This window comes from Euprymna scolopes, chromosome 10 (genome assembly GCF_053919585.1).
Source record: "Euprymna scolopes isolate OS-2025 chromosome 10, ASM5391958v1, whole genome shotgun sequence".
NCBI classification, from domain to species: Eukaryota; Metazoa; Mollusca; class Cephalopoda; order Sepiida; family Sepiolidae; genus Euprymna; species Euprymna scolopes.
This window is the reverse complement of record NC_136491.1, coordinates 64,087,812-64,108,576: the sequence shown is the minus strand read 5'-3', so window position 1 is coordinate 64,108,576 and position 20,765 is coordinate 64,087,812. Positions and strand designations below refer to the sequence as shown.

Genomic DNA, 20,765 nt, shown 5'->3' with positions numbered 1-20,765 from the left:
TGCCTTAGTCTGATTTGCATGTTAAATAAAAAGAAAAAAAAAATTTTTTTTCTCTCTAACTAAACTTTACTTGACAATAAATTCTAATAATTAATTCTACTGTATTCTGTAAGTTAATCCTCTTCTGAAAACTAACAGTTTACTCTATTCCTCCAGCTGCCACTAACACTTATACATTACACATGCCGTGGAGGGGGGTCCTTAGCTTTCAGCCCTTAACCTTCACATGCTGACTGATTAGAAGTCATTATCACTAAACATCTACACATTTTTACCGCTAAGGCAGGCATTAGTTTATTCTTATCCAAGTAGATACTCACTAGCTATATTCTGTACTTTACAGCTATCTACATTACATAGCAATAGCTGTCTCTTCCTTAGTTTTGCAATGATAAATACAAAAACTGAACCGATACTCTGTAATGCAAAATACAACTTCAGGATTTTTAAATGAAAGCTGAAGATATCTCCATTAGAAGTGGAAACATATTTAATACCTACAACCTCCATATATTCGCACCTGCTGGAAATCTGCCCATATATCTATTTACTTTATTATACATACTGAACACGACATAGCTTATAATTTTACTTCCAATTATACCTGTACTGTATTGTATTCCATATCAAAAATGACATTAATTGTATCTACATTGAAGATATATCTTAACCCTCCTGCCATCTAAAATACCCAGAGCCTGGGCAACACATTTTAGTTAATTCTTAATATCAAGCCATTCTGTAACGTGTTATCCTATTCCTAAGCCAACATAAAAATAAGAAAAAGAAAAATTTCTGTATTTAAAGGAAAAATACTAAACCATATATTAACTCCTTCCAATAAACCTGTTGCAAATATAGCTGCTTCCACTGCATGAACTTTTACTCACCCCCTCCTCCAGTAACAATGAAATAGCAATGTCACTTTGAGGAGTGTAATTTTTCAGTAGATATATAACATTTACATGCTAACCCAGCAGGGTCGCAGAAATACCTGGATTAGGACCTAGGCGCGGGGCAAACCCTCTCGGTGCTGATGGACCCGTAGATCTTCCCAGGTCATCTGTCTAGGAGAAGGAAAACTCTGAAGCTAAACCTGAGGAGAGAGAGGTCTCTCCAGTCTTGGATGACAACCTTCCTAGAGCTGGTGACTCAAACAAATTACCGGTCTGCTTAAGGAGTAGATAGGCACTGTCTATCGCCTGGCTTCCATACTCCTTCTTTGCCTATTAATCAAGCGTAGAGGTCGAATCACAGGTATTCAACAAAAACACTCAGTGGTCGATCTTGTTTCCTGACTAGGGCAATGAACGCCATTTTCCCCTCTCCCAACACATCCTATCCCTCTGAACTGGGCACTTGGGAGTGCTTGAATGCCATAATGCCAGTACAAGTAGATTGGGTTGACCATCGTCTGATGGGTTGAGGGTACTGGATTGACAGTTCCTGGCTGCTGTTTCCAACTAGTAATACAGGGGCCCTAACTCTTTGGTAGCGCTTAGAGCGGCTGCTCCATCAACAGTTATATAATATCGGGATGTTTGTAGTGCCATGTCATACGTGGAAAGGGACCCTGTACCTCGGTGGCTTTCCTGAGGCCACAATCCTAGGAGATAGAGGGTTAGCTGATGGTCTACTTGTATTGCATGTCTAGTATTCTGCATAAACACTTGTTCAGCACCCCTTACTAAACTGAAACTCTTAAAAAACAAATGACAGTACAATCTAAAATTACGCTTAAACCAGGACAAAACTCAAACAGAACCAAATTTCCACCTCCCTTGAGGCTTACATTTACGAACATCCGTGGGCTTAGAACTAATTTAAATGATGTTGAAGCATTTCTCCTAACAAACACCCCAGATATCTTAGCACTAAGTGAGACTAACCTACACTCCTCCATCCTCTCTAACTATTTTAACATGCCCGGATATCTCCCACTCTGCCGTACGAACTCTGACAGACATATACACGGGCTTGAAGTCTATATTTGAAGCACCCTTCCCTTGACTAGAGAAACAAAACCGTAATTGGATGGTCAAGCCTTTATGAACTTTAGATTTAACATGCAACATAACATTAGTTACTTTTATTTTCTCTACTGTTCTCCCTCCACCTAGGACTGTACCCTGATAAAAAAGTCTCTGACAGCATAGATACAGCACTTTCCCTCGACACTAGCACACAAGTGCATGTATTTGGTGACTTCAATGTCCACCACAAGAACTGACTTGGATTTTCTACTTACACAGACGCAGCTGGTAGCACAACACATAGCTTCTCTATATCTCATTTCCTATCACAGATGGTTATGCTTCCATTCCTTATCACAGATGGTTATGTTTCCAACCTATTTCCCTGACCAGCAAGAACAACACGCATCACTTTTAGATCTGTTTCTGACCACAGTTCCCGATGATTGTGTTATGAATGCCCACAGCCCACTTGGGAATGCTGATCATGTAGTGATAATAGTTGAAATCGCCCTAAACTCTAGAGTCAAAACGGAAGAGCCATTGCTCCAAAACAACGAGATATTATAAAAAGGCTGACTGGGAAGCCATCAGGGATCTCATCAGAGATGCCCATGGCGAAATATTTTTTCACTTCCTGCTGGACAGTGCGCCAATGGGACCACTGAATGGTTCAAAACAGCAATTGAAAAAATTTTATAGCAAGCCCGACTCTCTCCAATGGTTTACTTCTATTTGTGCAGCTGCCATCACGCAAAGGCAGTATGCATACCGCAGATTTAACCGACATAAGTCCAGTTCAAACAGACAGAAGTATATAGAAGCCAGAAATAACTGTAAGAAAGAAATAGCGACTGCTAAGAGAGAATTTACTGAAACCACCAAAAACCGCATCGAAGCACAGAAATTAGGAACCCGTAACTTCTGGAAAATCTACAACAGTGTAGTAAATAATGGGCAATCAACAATTCCCCCACTATCCAACAATCATGAGGTTGTTTGCTCAGCAACTGAGAAGGCTAACATGCTTGCCAGTCGGTTTGCCTCCAACTCCACACTGGACTTTGCTAACCACCCCCTTCCTGACAGACAGACGCCATACTAGATGATCTGAAAATCACTCCTTCTCAGGTGCATAAAAAATCTTGACACTTCAAAAGCATGTGCACCTGATCTTATCCCGGCTAAGTTATGAAAAAAAGTGCTCCGCCAAAGTAGTTTCGGTTCTCTCTAAACTTTACAACAAATGCCTTAATGAATTTTGCTCTTCTGCCTGCTGGAAAACTGCTTCTGTGGTACCAGTTTTCAAGAATTCTGGCGAAAGGACTGACCCAGTAAATTACTGCCCCATTAGCCTCCTCCTGCTTTTTGCCAAAATATTTGAGTCCATAATTAACCAAGCTCTAGTCCATCACCTTACAGATGCTAAACTTGTGACCAAACAACAATATGGATTTAGGCAAGCCTGTTTCACGGCAGACATTCTACCTGTAATCTCTGAGCATATATACCATTCACTTGACAAAGCAGGGGAGGGTAGAGCAGTAGCTCTAGATATATCTAAGGCTTTTGACAGGGTATGGCATGAAGATCTTCTCAGGAAAATCAGATCATACGGTATCACTGGAAGAATACTTAACATAATTAAATCCTTCTTAGATAAGAGAAAAATCCAGGTTGTCCTCGATGGTCGTACATCTAAACAATATGATATAAATGCGGGAGTGCTTCAGGGGTTTATCCTTGGACTTCTATTATTCCTAATATTCATAAATGACCTCCCTGACAAAATTGTCAGTGAGATGAGAATATATGTTGATGACACCATGCTCTATAACAGACACGACAGGAAAACAAATGAACACATATCTAAAAAAATAGCAGAAACACTAGGGGAAGACCTCCAATCTGTAGTGGAATGGGGACAAAAATGGATGGTCACATTCAATGTTGCCAAGACTAAACGTGTTTCCTTTAATAATTACAAGAAACCTTCTCTACCACCAATAGCAATGAGCAAAGACTCTTTATCTGAAAGTACATCTTTTAAACTCCTAGGCCTAACGTTCACAGGAAACATGAGTTGGAAAAATTACATTGAGAGCATTGCCAGGACCACTGCGAAAAAGGTAGGTTCTCTCGACCGTGCTAGAAAGCTATTAACGCCTGAAAGTATCCTCTACCTCTATAAGGTCACCATTCGCCCATGTATGGAGTATTGCTGTCATATTTGGGCTGGTGAATCTGCTACTAGTCTCTTGCTTCTAGACAAGGTTCAAAAGAGAGTCGCCAACCTCATAGGTCCTGAACTGTCATCTAAGCTTCAGCCTCTATCCCATTGACGAAATGTAGCATCCCTCTGCCTGTTCTACAAGTACTTTAACGGTGAATGCTCCAACGAACTGCAAGCACTCGTACCCCCTCGACGTAAATACCCTTGACAAACCCAACAAGCAGCAAAATCCCACACCTTCACAGTTGAAATCCCTAGATGTAAGAGAGCTTTCTACTCCAGTAGTTTCTTCCCCAGAATCGCTAGACTTTGAAATTCCCTTCCGGGTTCCTGCTTCCCCAACTGTACTGACATGCAGAAGTTCAAGTGTACCGTGAACCAACATCTTGCTGCCCAACTCCCCACATAGTACCCCTGTAGCTTATGTCCATGATAGTAGCCCCCTACATGAAAGTGGCAATGTGCTTTGTTTGGGGTGAAAATATAATAAAAAAAATAAAAAACTTACTCTATATAAAAGCATATAAGATATTAACAGATACACACCCGAGAGTCAAAACAATGATAAGAATATGCTGTTGTCCTAGCCCTACTAATCACTAACCATGACAATTTATTTATGTATTTATTTGGAAAACCTGCTAAGTTATCCTCCGGTAATCATATCATTTTTCTAAAGATTCTGGTGTCAGTGGTGGGGGAGGAAAATAACACAACAATGTTGAAATTTATGGTGAAGCAAAGGTTGCCTAATTTTTAAAATGCTAGTTTTTATTCAGCTTTTAATAGCATAATCGATGTGGTTCAAATATATTGTCAACTCCAAAAAATGAATTTATTTTTTTTCAAGGCATTTTTTGTTCATGTGTTTAATTTAAATGATCATAATTCGTACATGACTTACCTTTGATTGGGTCAAGAATTATTCCTGAAAGTCCCAATGCTACTCCATGTATAAATCCCCTTGTTGCGAGGGAAAGAGTTTCAGGCAGACTTTCAGGGTGTTGCATGACACGAGTTCTGCGTTTCTAGAACAGAAATATGGGTTAAATAATAAATGTGAAAACAATATGTCAGAAACAATAACAACCAAAACAATCAAAGCTGATGAGTTTTATTGTGTTATTATAGTTTATAATTGTATTCTAATATGAATGGGTTATATTGAAATTTGTGAACTTTAGAAGAATGCCGATTTTGTAAGAAAGCAACAATTTGGTGATATTCTTATTAACTATACTATTATCATATAAGTGATATTTTTATTAACTATACTATTATCCTATAAGTCAACATTTAGATAAAATTCATTTGGAGATAATGTTATCAATTATAAAATATTTTAATAAAATTTTAATTTTTAATTGTATTCGTAATTATCCTAAGCATGTTAGTTTAAAATAATTATGAATACAATTAAAGTAACAATATTAAAAATGTGCCAACTGGAAATTAAAAAAAAAAACAAAAAAACGTGATTATACACCAATAGAAAGTATTCTTTTTTTTTTTACCATTCTCACGTCTAGCAAAAATGCCTTTCTTTGCCATTTTTATGTAGAACGTTTATATTAATAAATTATTAACTATTCAAGAAGTTCCATTAGTAAATAAGTGACAAAACTAAATAAATATCTAAAATAATTTTTAAAATCAAGATTCTGTTGATATACTGATTTAAATATTATTTACATAATATAATCAATCGTTTATATTGTTATCAAACAGCAATAGTCCCAAAAGTAATATAAACGCCTTTTAAAAAAATTTACTGTAGTTTCTGTATGTTTAGACAGATTTGTACTACTAAAAATAAACCTTGAAAATCTGCTTCTGCCTAATAATTTGATTGTTCATTATCAATTCTCATCTTTGTTTCAGATATATTTTTCACAATAATTTAACTGGTTTATATAAAAAAAATAGTAATACATCTTTAAAAGCCGAATATGTGTAACATACAAAGTAAATTAATTGAATGAGCACATAAAATTGGTTTCACATGATTGCATATAATATTCAATTAAACAAAACTAAAAAACATACACCTTTAAACAGATGATACTTTTACAATTAAAAACAGATTCTCATTCATGTAAGCAGAGTTTATTGTTGATTTTTTAAAAAAAATTCTTTCAGCTATTCAAAAACAAAAAATCAATAATTGGGTTACAGAAAGAGAAATCATGATGTTTTATGGCCCCAAACTTTCCATTAAATACTTTCAGAAATTGTACATTAAAGGACAAGTCATTAAAATGAATTTTCTCAACAAAAAAATAAACAGCCATTTCTAGTTTCATGTTTTGTATTAACTTATAGTTAGTTACCCATCATTTTATCTGGGTTATTTTTTTACTATAGTTAACCTACTCTTTTTGACTAACTACTTATCATATGAATAAAAACTTTACAGGATTTTACCTTTTTATAATCAGAATCAAAGGAGAGAGAGGCCAGAGCATTCCCCAATGAACCTGTCATTAATGACACTGAGCCAGCAACACTACCTAAAAATAAAAGAAACACAAACAATTAAGAATTCCACCAAAACGAAGACCACAACCACCCCAATGACGATGACAGGCATATTGTCCTGAAAAGTTAAATTTAACTTGTACAGGTGTTTATATAAATTCAAGAGAGTACAGCACAGAAGTAACATTTTTGTTCATCTTTTACTCCTCACCATCACAATGATGACAACAGCAACAATAATAATAATAAGATACCCCCACCCCACAAAAAAAAAAAAAAATGATGAAATACTGAAAGGTTGAAGATGGAAAGACTGAGGAGAGAAAGCACTGAATGAATGTGAAGAAAACTAGGACATTAGGTAGACTTATTGCCACCCAAATTTCAGTTAGGAAATGGCTGTGGCGATGATGCAAAGGTTATTGAAAGAGGTGAGGATTACTGGAATTTTGTGGAGACTTGTTGTCACCCAGACTCCAGAGAATACTACCGGTTGTTGTCAGTGAGTAATCTCTGATATTAGCTTGTGTGAGAACTGTTAGTGAGAATAATTGTTGACGAGGGCCGAAAGGGTGATGGTGCCAATCGACTGTATAACTAATAAAGTAGACACAAGGCAAGGAAAGTGACAGCAATAGAAAAAAGAGATGACAAACACAGATGATCGCTTGAAGAAAATAGAATATCATGTCTTATTTTTATCAAGAAAAAAGGCAAAAATGTATGGGAATGGAGATTCGGAATCAGGATCATCCTGAGTGAGAACGGGCATCTCGCAGGTTGAGATTCTTGCTTCCCTGAGGTAGGATGACATGTCTCACATTGATCCAAGTCATATAGATGGAATCTAATGCTAAGAACTGGTAATCAGACGTTGACAGGCGCTACGACTGGTAGTGGGTACTCAAGCAGGTAGCTGGGCATCAGTAGACACTGGTGCAGGTAGCTGGACAGCAAAGTGGCCGCTGGAGCTGATAACTGGAAATGCTGGAGGCTGCAGGAGTAAGCTGGAGTCGGAAGCTGCAAGAGTAAGCTAAAGCTGGTGGAGTTGCAGGAAGTGAGGCAATATCAAAGCAGGTGTGAGAACTGGAATGGCAGGCTGTGAGGGGAAGTCTCAAGAGGCAGGCAGCAGTAGAGAATGGAGTGTGTATTGCATTCAGGTAGTTTGCTGAGGGCTGTTTAAATTGCATTGCAGCGACTGCGTCTGCCAACTTGACTTTCATCAAGTTGGGATGAGAGGTTTATAGCTCTCAGACCAACGTGAAGATTTGCTGTGAATTCACTGTTTTTTTGGGAACCCTTTCATGCTACAGGTGATGGTGTTGCTATTGTTAACTTTTGGCCTGATTTGTTATAGGCAAAAACATCTGTGGTGTTTATTGCCATATATATTTTATTCTCTATCAAAAAAAAACAAAACGAAGTCTATTGCAAAAAATTCAGTTTTGTTTTTTTTTCTTTGTTTGAAAGAGGTTGCTGTTATTTTTAGTATACGTTTAATGACATATTCAAGGAATATATTTGTATTTGTGCCATTCTAATGTAAACAAAGTAGCAGTAACATGAAACCATGATATAATAATAATAAATTTAAAAAAGAATCTCAAGCAGAAATAAGAGAGACAGTGAAAAAGAAAAAAAATCTCCAGGAATTGCTGAAATAACATTTAAAGCAGGTGGAGAAATAACAATAAAAAAGTATGCAATAAAGAAAAATCTTGCAAAGACAGGTTCTGGATACTTGTTAACCCTATTCATCAAAAAGAGGAGAAACTTGATCCAGCAAATGCTACTGCACTTCTATAAGCTCCTTGTAAGGTTTTCTTAAGAGTTCTTTTACAAAGAGTGAGAAATGTATACAGAGTTACAATATGGATTTTGGTCTGGCAGACGTACAGGTGATGCCATTTTTACATGACAAATAATTCAAAAAGCCAAAGAAAGATAAATTGCATCCAACTTTATAAACTTACAAAATTGCTTTTGACACTGTGTAGTAAAAAGATCCATAGAAAATGGTAAGGATCAGAGAAACACAGAATTTGCAGTGGTTATCAACAGACATATTACAAATTGGTCTGTCATGCTTAAGTTTAAAATAGCATTTTCATTGGTCTGTCAGGCTTAAGTTTAAAATAGCATTTTCATTGATCTGTCAGGCTTAAGTTTAAAATAGCATTTTCATTGATCTGTCATGCTTAAGTTTAGAATAACATTTTCATTGGTCTGTCATACTTAAGTCTTAAATAACATTTTCATTGGTCTGTCATGTCTTAAATAACATTTTCATTGGTCTCTCATGCTTAAGTTTAAAATAACATTTTCATTGGACTGTCATGCTTAAGTTTAAAATAGCATTTTCATTGGTCTGTCATACTTAAGTCTTAAATAGCATTTTCATTGGTCTGTCATACTTAAATCTTAAATAGCATTTTCATTGGTCTTTTTCATTAGTCTCTCATGCTTAACTTTAAAATAGCATTTTCATTGATCTGTCGTGCTTAAGCTTAAAATAGCAAGAACAATTACATATTTAAATGTTTAACACAAAACTTTCACTCTTACAATTTATGAATGTAAAAAAAAAGATTTTAAAAAATAAATTTTTTCAGAACAATTTAACTGAAACATGAAAATTGCACATAAACTGTTCACTCACCGACAGTGTGACCTAACAAGCTCTGAACTCCGTGGACTAGCCCTTCAGTGAACTCATCTGTTCCCTGAATGGCACCCTGAAACAAGAAAACAACTTAAACTTAAGATATGATGACTTTTCTGTTTAAACAACGACAAAAATTAATTATTGTTGTTTCTTATTCTTATAATTATTCTTGTTTCTGCAATTCAGTTTTAATTTGCGAGTATAAAAATACTCGCAAATTAAAACTGAATTGCAGAAACATCTTTTAGATTAAGAAATTACGTTTTAAACAAATGAATATCTTCAGTTACAAAAATTGTCTATATAGACTATAAATATTTATTTATGAAAATCAAACTAATCTATAATTGTATTTTTTCTAAAGATTTATTAAACAATCGACCAGTGTAATGATACTAGGTCAGCAGTGACAATAGCTGATGTATTCTAGTCTTTTATACTTGTTCTTTTTCACAGGTTTTTCCTTTTTGTTCATTCTTTAACTGGCTTTTCCTTTACACTCCCTTTTTTTTATAATTGTTTTATTTTAGCCAAGCATTTATGGCTGATGCCCTTTATGAATGATGCTTGTCTTCTTGGCATTAAAATAAATCTATATTTTACATTCTAGCATTAAAATAAATCTATATTTTACATTCTAGCATTAAAATAAATCTATATTTTACATTCTAGCATTAAAATAAATCTATATTTTACATTCTAGCATTAAAATAAATATATATTTTACATTCTAGCTTTAAAATAAATCTATATTTTACATTCTAGCATTAAAATAAATCTATATTTTACATTCTAGCATTAAAATAAATATATATTTTACATTCTAGCTTTAAAATAAATATATATTTTACATTCTAGCATTAAAATAAATATATATTTTACATTCTAGCATTAAAATAAATCTATATTTTATATCCTAGCGTTAAAATAAATCTATATTTTACATTCTAGCATTAGAATAAATCTATATTTTACATTCTAGCATTAAAATAAATCTTTTACATTCTAGCATTAAAATAAATCTATATTTTACATTCTAGGATTAAAATAAATCTATATTTTAGATCCTAGCATTAAAATAAATCTTTTACATTCTAGCATTAAAATAAATCTATATTTTACATTCTAGCATTAAAATAAATCTTTTAAATTCTAGCATTAAAATAAATATGTATTTTACATTCTAGCATTAAAATAAATCTATATTTTACATTCTAGCATTAAAATAAATCTATATTTTACATTCTAGCATTAAAATAAATATATATTTTACATTCTAGCATTAAAATAAATATATATTTTACATCCTAGCATTAAAATAAATCTTTTACATTCTAGCATTAAAATAAATCTATATTTTTCATTCTAGCATTAAAATAAATCTATATTTTACATTCTAGCATTAAAATAAATCTATATTTTACATTCTAGCATTAAAATAAATCTATATTTTACATTCTAGCATTAAAATAAATCTATATTTTACATTCTAGCATTAAAATAAATCTTTTACATTCTAGCATTAAAATAAATCTATATTTTACATTCTAGCATTAAAATAAATCTATATTTTACATTCTAGCATTAAAATAAATCTTTTACATCCTACCATTAAAATAAATCTTTTACATTCTAGCATTAAAATAAATCTATATTTTACATTCTAGCATTAAAACAAATCTTTTACATTCTAGCATTAAAATAAATCTATATTTTACATCCTAGCATTAAAATAAATCTATATTTTACATTCTAGCATTAAAATAAATCTATATTTTACATTCTAGCATTAAAATAAATCTATATTTTACATTCTAGCATTAAAATAAATCTTTTACATTCTAGCATTAAAATAAATCTATATTTTAGATCCTAGCATTAAAATAAATCTTTTACATTCTAGCATTAAAATAAATCTATATTTTACATTCTAGCATTAAAATAAATCTATATTTTACATCCTAGCAGTAAAATAAATCTTTTACATTCTAGCATTAAAATAAATCTATATTTTACATTCTAGCATTAAAATAAATCTATATTTTACATTCTAGCATTAAAATAAATCTATATTTTACATTCTAGCATTAAAATAAATCTATATTTTACATTCTAGCATTAAAATAAATCTATATTTTACATTCTAGCATTAAAATAAATCTATATTTTACATTCTAGCATTAAAATAAATCTATATTTTACATTCTAGCATTAAAATAAATCTATATTTTACATTCTAGCATTAAAATAAATCTATATTTTACATTCTAGCATTAAAATAAATCTATATTTTACATTCTAGCATTAAAATAAATCTATATTTTACATTCTAGCATTAAAATAAATCTATATTTTACATTCTAGCATTAAAATAAATCTATATTTTACATTCTAGCATTAAAATAAATCTATATTTTACATTCTAGCATTAAAATAAATCTTTATTTTACATTCTAGCATTAAAATAAATCTATATTTTACATTCTAGCATTAAAATAAATCTATATTTTACATTCTAGCATTAAAATAAATCTATATTTTACATTCTAGCATTAAAATAAATCTATATTTTACATTCTAGCATTAAAATAAATCTATATTTTACATTCTAGCATTAAAATAAATCTATATTTTACATTCTAGCATTAAAATAAATCTATATTTTACATTCTAGCATTAAAATAAATCTATATTTTACATTCTAGCATTAAAATAAATCTATATTTTACATTCTAGCATTAAAATAAATCTATATTTTACATTCTAGCATTAAAATAAATATATATTTTACATTCTAGCATTAAAATAAATCTATATTTTACATTCTAGCATTAAAATAAATCTATATTTTACATTCTAGCATTAAAATAAATCTATATTTTACATTCTAGCATTAAAATAAATCTTTATTTTACATTCTAGCATTAAAATAAATCTATATTTTACATTCTAGCATTAAAATAAATCTATATTTTACATTCTAGCATTAAAATAAATCTATATTTTACATTCTAGCATTAAAATAAATCTATATTTTACATTCTAGCATTAAAATAAATCTATATTTTACATTCTAGCATTAAAATAAATCTATATTTTACATTCTAGCATTAAAATAAATCTATATTTTACATTCTAGCATTAAAATAAATCTATATTTTACATTCTAGCATTAAAATAAATCTATATTTTACATTCTAGCATTAAAATAAATCTATATTTTACATTCTAGCATTAAAATAAATATATATTTTACATTCTAGCATTAAAATAAATATATATTTTACATTCTAGCATTAAAATAAATCTATATTTTACATTCTAGCATTAAAATAAATCTATATTTTACATTCTAGCATTAAAACAAATCTATATTTTACATTCTAGCATTAAAATAAATCTGTATTTTACATTCTAGCATTAAAATAAATTTATATTTTACATTCTAGCATTAAAATAAATTTATATTTTACATTCTAGCATTAAAATAAATCTATATTTTACATTCTAGCATTAAAATAAATCTATATTTTACATTCTAGCATTAAAATAAATATATATTTTACATTCTAGCATTAAAATAAATCTATATTTTACATTCTAGCATTAAAATAAATCTATATTTTACATTCTAGCATTAAAATAAATCTATATTTTACATTCTAGCATTAAAATAAATTTATATTTTACATTCTAGCATTAAAACAAATCTATATTTTACATTCTAGCATTAAAATAAATTTATATTTTACATTCTAGCATTAAAATAAATTTATATTTTACATTCTAGCATTAAAACTACTGGTTTTGTATTATTAAACTTGATTAGTGTTCATTACAGATGGGTGAAAATTATAGATTATTTGGGATTTCATAACTATTACCAGATGATTTGTTATCATGGTTAGTGTTTGTTAATCATTACAGAAATCACGGTTCAATCCTTGGGTGTAATCACACAAAAGACTAATAAAAAAAATGATACTTGATGATCTTTGCTAAAATACTCCACAGCATAAGGTGAAAATCAAGTGTAAGTGGAGTAATCTAAGGAAAGGAGTGATACCCTTCGCTACATCTCGATGTAATAACCAATGAAAACAGAACCTTTGGATCACCCTCATAACATTTTCATAATGAAATATTTGTCAGGTAAATATCTATTCAAATGTTTCTTTCTCAACTTCAAAATTGTGTTTTCTGGTTTTTATGTAGTTACAATGATGAAAAAGTTGAACAACTTACCAAGAAAGGCTCATAAAAGAGATCTCCCAATCCTTGAGTAAAGTCTCTGATCAGTCCATAGGGGTTGCCAAGGACATCTAGTCCTAGAATAAGAACATAGGCCTGTTGGATGGCCTGTGAAATGTAGTGTGATTGAATTTGTGCAAGTAACTGTTGTGGGGATAACATAACACCTTTGCAGTCAAAGTACGCCATTCTGTCAAGAAAAAAAAAGAAAAAAAAAGAAGTAAAGGACAATTATTTTAAATCTTAAATGATACTCTGACAATGTTTCAGCAAATGTAACCTCTGACCTCCAACACCCAATATCAGAAAAAAACTATTTTATGAGTGTGTTAGTTATTTCTCTTCATTTGTTTGCAGCTAATAATTGATAAGGGATATACACCATCTATGCTGTCTTTTCAAACGACCATCATAATGTACTATAGCAAATAATAACTTGTCTTCTCAATTTTTGGTCCCCATACTATCTTTACATTATTAATAATTTTTTTTTAATATTTATATAATAAAGTGAGTGTACATGTGTCAGACATGTGATTTGTAGTATGAAGAAGAGCAGTTCAGAGATGAATAAGTAGGTAAAAAAATAGAAAACAGAATAGCATTTGGACTAATTTGAAAAAAAAAAAAAATCAGGTCCCAGAAACCAACAAGATTAAAATCGATTTTTTGTCAGTTCCAACCAATCAGATTCATTCTTTTAAGCATTCATTTTCTCATTTGACTTTAATAATCTTAGGTGACACTTTAGAGCTTCGGACAAACTATATAAAATAACACTTGTTCTAACTTTTCTAGGGTTGAAGGTAAATCATTAACGCTCACCATATTTTAGCAGATCCATTCAGATTTCTTATCTCTTTCAGAACATATATTTTTCTTCCTTTCTTTTCTGTCAACAGTTGCATTTATACTTCGACAACATGGATACACACTGTTTCTCTTTCTTGCACATATGTAAAATACTCCATGGATTTGGCTATGTAAACACTTGAACATTTTCATTGAAAATCTATCCATATACTTACTGTAAAAGGAAAACCACAAAAAGAATAAATTTGTAAAACTCTATTTCGCCGCTCAACTAGGAAATGAATAAAAACGCATTGAAATTTTAAAATGTGATGTTTTTCTCTATACTATCATGAAAATGCATCAATTTTATTACCTGAGTTCAACATCTTTTACTTCTGTCAAAGTGACGCCAACAGAGCTGAGGAAAAAATCCAAAATGTCAGAGGTGAACGTAGAAGGCACTTCACGCACCACATGAGCCACTCCATTTAGTGAAAAGCTGACATGAAGCTGCAACCAGAAAAGACAAAATAAAAATAACTCAATATAGGCACGTATTGAAAAAGGATGAAAGTGTTCTATATTTAGTTTATGCATAAGTTCATGGATTTCTATATGTGGTTCAGTCTGCCAGTTGGTCACACTTAAGTTTAAAATAGAATTTTCATCACTTAACATGCAGATATAAATAAACACATTATTTTAGATGCATTCATAAATTAGTTTAGCCTATAACGACTTACATTGAAAAAGCATTTTTGTATAAAATTAAACGGATTGAATCTATATAAGTCATTAAATTTCCTATAATATTATATATCTATGGAGCAGATTTAATAAGTAGCTGTCCAGTAGTTTTTAATCAATGGATATATTTCTATTCGACAGGAGGAAAGGGTAGTTTGTCCTTCAAGTAAAACCTAGGCGATATGGATTTATATATATATATATATATATATATATATATATATATATATATATATTAGTTATTATATATATATATGTATATATATATATATATGATATATATTAGTTATTATATATATATGTATATATATATATATATGATATATATTAGTTATTATACATGTATATATATATGTATATATATATATATTGTATATATATATATATATATATTGTATATTATATATATCTATATATAGTGTATATATACATATATATATATTGTATATATACATATATATATATTGTATATATACATATATATATTGTATATATACATATATATATATATTGCATATATACATATATATATTGTATATATACATATATATATTGTATATATACATATCTATATATTGTATATATACATATCTATATATTGTATATATACATATATATATATTGTATATATACATATATATATATTGTATATATACATATATATATATTGTATATATACATATATATATTGTATATATACATATATATATATTGTATATATACATATATATATATTGTATATATACATATATATATATTGTATATATACATATATATATTGTATATATACATATATATATTGTATATATACATATATATATATATTGTATATATACATATATATATATATATATATATATATTGTATATATATATATATATATATATATATATATAAATGTAATGTTTGCTTCGTTAAAAGTGAATAAAACCATATTTCTACATTACCAATTTAATTGAAATTTGCAGAAAATTTATTTTTAAAGTCAAATATGATTTAAAACATAGCGAGGATCACTCTCTGCATTTTTTCCTTTTATTATTCTTAAAGAGTAAAACTTTTCTTATTCATGAAAAGAGTTAAGCCTACGTAAATAAATAAATAAATGTTTGTACACATGACAAATTATCAATAAATGGTTTAGTTACTTTTTTTTTTTTTTAAATTATTTATGAAAAGAGTTAACGTAAATAATCTTTGTAAAAGTAAGTGCGAAAGTGCCGTAGTTTTACTCCCATGCATAATTTCTATACTTATAGGTTTTTGGAAATTTTTTTCACTGGATTATTATCGATTGGACACTAATTAAACAGATTATTAAAAAAAAAAAAAAAAAAATTAAAAAAGAAATCATTATTTCGACATTTGAAAGTGGTGCTCACTTTTTAGTTACAACGTTCTGATAAATCAGTCACCATTTTTTAAAAACGCTGTATATCAAAACCATAGAAAGTAAAAATAATATGAGTCTCTACCGCATTTGTAAGTCAGAAATATATTTGTTTCTCAAAGAAAAAAAATAGATTGAACATGACTTTTTTATCGTTTTTATGAAAATAAAGTTTTGAGATTTAAAATTTTTTTTTTTTTTACTTATTTAGTTAAAAGTCAGTTTGTGGGTGTTTTTTTTTTTTTTTTAAATAATTTTTTTTATGAAAGGTGAGGGTTTTTTTGGTTTTTTTAAATTTTTTTAAGTATTATAAATTTCACTAACATGCTGGAGAAATGTTGGTGCTAATGCAGAGAATGACCCGCGCTATTTTTAAAATCTTATTTCCAGGTTTAATTAAAGCTTTATGATATGTTTTTTTTTTTGTAAGGTTAAATACAGAATAGGTACAAAACACCCTCCCCTCCCCATGTTAACAACGGCTTTTAAAATAATAACATTATTATTTCAGCACGGATCACTCTCTGCATGAGTACCGAAATGTTTAATAATTTGGTATTTTTTTAGATTAGGTCCACCTCCACAATTTTCCTTTAAATGACGACATTTATAGGTTTTCGAGTATGCTGAATACGGAAATCACATTGAAATTTTGCGGAAATCAGTAGGTACGTGAAAGAAAATTTCAAAGTTAACATATCTCAAAATGGAACAGCTCAGCAGAAAGAGTATGCAGAGAGCATTCTAATGATACTTGAACCACCTCTGTAGGACAAATAATAAGAAAGTTACAACAATTCTAAAGCTGAAATTTGAGGCTAATTTTTGACAATAGAATCAATGGATTTCCTTAACAAAGTTGTGACCGATATCAAGATTTTTCACAGTTATTTTGTCATAGCTTTCTTATTTCTTGTCCGATTTCAAAAAGACAAATATCACTGGAGAGCTTATTGAATGGAGAACAAGAAAAATATATTTTGAAAGTTTATTAATGAATTATTTACAAGATTAAGAGGTGAAAGGGGATGCTGGGGCGGAAGATGCAGTCAATTACTAAGGCAATATTACATCCCCGCATATGAAGTCTACTGCTAATGCTGATTTTTTATGTCAAAATAAACTGCAGAAGCACCGTTTTTTTATTTCTCATCATACAAACACCAATAAATATAATTTTTTTTTACATTTTTCATGAACTTTTAGCATATAAATTATTAAAATTTCTTTTAGCATATAAATTAAAATTTCGAAAAAGTTGTCAAAAAAACAAATATATAACAAATAAATGTTATCAAAGGCAAGATAAGTTACTTTTCTACCTAACTGGATATATTTGTCGTGTTTTTATTCAGCTCGAATACAGTGTTAATCGATGTATTGGAAAATTCAAAATGGCGCCCGACACTCTCTTTAACACGGTAAGTTCAAGAAAAGATGTTATAAATAATTAACTAGACAAAATACTGTTAGAAATTCGCTCATTATATGTTACCGTGACATAAGTTGGCATATATTCGGTGTTTTTTTAATAGTATTTTGTCTTGTTTATTATTTATAACACCTTTTCCCAAACTTACCGTGTTTAAGAGAGAGTGGCCGCCATTTTGAATTTTCCAATACAACGGTAAGCACTGCATGTTTTTCGAGCTGAATAAACATGTTACATTGAATAAAAACAAAAACTGTATCCAGTTTGGTAGAAAAGTAACTTATCTTGCCTTTGATAATATTTATTTGTTATATATTTGCTTTTTGACAACTTTTTCGAATGTGTACAGTAATACAAACCCAAAATTTCTTTTAAATTATTAAAACTTTTAGAATTTAAAGTTTGCAAAATGTGCATAATAAAAAATATATTCATGAAAGTTTTATTTTTTTTAATTTTAAAAATAACTCTTGTATTTTTTTAATTGTAAATTTGTTTATTAGTTTATCATAGAATAAAAAAGCAAAGTAACAAAATGGAAGAAAAAAAAAGCAGCTCGATAAAATGATAAAATAGAAAAAAATACATTTTGCCGGGGAGAAATATTTTGGTTTAAAGAAAGTAAAATTTAAATCCTAAAAGTTCATTATGCTGAAATAAATTTTAATAATTTAAAAGAATTTTTTTAGCCAGCCGTAGTTTGGCGTCATTGCCGTTGTTGGAAAATATTTGTAAACAAAGTGCGTAGGTTAACGATATGGCGTTAGTGAAATTTTGAAAATTTTCGTAACGGCTTCACATTTTAGGTAAACTCAAAACCAATGAAGGTAAAGTCATATAGGCTTCATATTTCGCACAAATAAGGTTTAATATCTATATTAACGAATATATATAGTTTCAAAACTATTACAACTTACCTTCAGGTCTAATAATGATGATTTAAATGACACAAAACTTCACTTCAAAATTTTTTACACTTCTACTGAACGTATGGAAATAATTAAAATACCAGCATGTAGCGAAACATGTGTGCTACCTCATCAGTATCCCTGCGGTGTAGTTAACCCCCCGGATATAGGTGGTAGGGGCCAATTTATGACACATACCTCAGTGCACAGAATTACGGCTTACTCAAGTTACCAATGCCACTTAACCCTCGCAAAAGCCTTGGCATTTTCACATACCTAAAATCAGTAGTTATCAAGACATAAAAAGTTATATTATGGATTGTATTCTTTGGCGGCCATCTTTTTTATGCGCGTGCATTTGTTTTTGGCGCGTGCGCGCGTAAAAAAGATGGCTGCCAAAGATTACAATGCACAATACAACTTTTTATATCTTGATAACTAATTAGTTCTGCAAAATTTCAATGCGATTTTCGTATTCAGCATAGTCGAAAACCATTACAAGTCGTCATTTAAAAGAAAATTGAGGAGGTGGACCTAATCTAAAAATTTACCAATAATTTTCCATCCCGTACGCCTCCCGATACATTGCTTCGTCACCATACGACCATTTTATATCTCCCGAAGACACTTCCGTATTTAGCCCCCCCCCCCCCAAAAAAAAATTATTTCAACATTTGAAAGGAGTACTCACTTTTTAGTTACTACGTTCTCGTAGTAACTAAAAAGTGAGTACTCCTTTCAAATGTTGAAATAATTTTTTTTTTTTCAATTTTTTTTCATAATCTGGTTAGTGTTCAATCAATAATAATCCAGTGAAAAAATTTCAAAAAACCTATCAGTATAGAAATTCGCATGGGGGTGATGGTTGTATAACTCCGCCACGTAAGTAAATAAATAAAAAATGTTATGTGCACATGCGTTAGCCTTGACTAGGTGGAGACTAAGGGAACGACCATTAAATAATTCTGTGGGTCGCCATGGAAATCAACGCCCAATGAGTACCAAAATAGTTTTCATGATATAAAGAAATTTTTTTTTCAAAAAATGGGTGATCACTTTTCCATGTAAATTTAACTTAAAATGAGCACCCACTTTCTGGCCACCCGGGGAAGGGGCATTTATTTTCGTGTTAATTGGCTTAAGGGTTTTTTGACAAGGCAGTTTGTACGCGAGTGCATATTTAACAGTTTTCGTTTATGCTCACGTGTAGCATAAACAAAGGCTACATCTGTGAAATGGAAAATAGTCCCATAGTTCAGGGGTTATTACCATGCAAAAGAAATCAAACAAAAAACTTTTTAGCCAAGAAACACACAGAAAAAAAAAAAAAAAAAACATAGCATCCATTTTTTTTCTATCGAATTCGTTTGCTGTTTTTATTGAAAACTATTTTCCCCCGGATTTTTGATATAATTTTCCATAAAGGGCCGTGCGTCTCACGTTCGTAGATAACAAATTTTTTTTTGTAGACTTTGGTGTGCTAAAAACGAATCTGCAAACCGTTTCCGTTGCAAAAAAATAGTTTTTATGATATGAAGAAATTACTTTTTCGAAAAGTGGGCGATCACTTTTCCATGTAAATTTAACTTAAAATGAGCACCCACTTTCTAGCCACCTGAGAGAGGGGGGATTTTTTCCCATGTTTATTGGCTAAACAGCTTTTGTTTATGCTCACGCATAGCGTAAACGAAGGCTACGGCTGTGAAATGGAAAATAGTCCCAGAGTTCAGGGGTTATTACCATGCAAAAGAAATCAAACAAAAAACTTTTTAGCCAAGAAACACACAGAAAAAACTCCTCTCTCAGGTGGCCAGAAAGTAGGTGCTCATTCTAAGTTAAATTTACATTGAAAAGTGATCACCCACTTTTCGAAAAAGTAATTTCATGAATATC

At 30.1% G+C, this 20,765-nt stretch overlaps 1 protein-coding gene across 5 annotated transcripts in view; it reads right to left on the bottom strand.

Annotated features, from left to right (window-relative positions):
• Nucleotides 1-20,765, bottom strand: part of LOC145286018 (intermembrane lipid transfer protein VPS13A-like) — a 965,259-nt gene that overhangs the window by 34,612 nt on the left and 909,882 nt on the right. For all 5 annotated transcript variants that reach the window (XM_080134633.1, XM_080134635.1, XM_080134636.1 and 2 more), the window contains 5 exons: nt 14,769-14,905; nt 13,595-13,790; nt 9,344-9,419; nt 6,631-6,716; nt 5,111-5,234 (listed from right to left, as the gene is read on the bottom strand). In XM_080134633.1, coding sequence (XP_079990759.1) covers nt 5,111-5,234; nt 6,631-6,716; nt 9,344-9,419; nt 13,595-13,790; nt 14,769-14,905 — 619 coding nt within the window. The remainder of the gene's footprint in view (nt 1-5,110; nt 5,235-6,630; nt 6,717-9,343; nt 9,420-13,594; nt 13,791-14,768; nt 14,906-20,765) is intronic.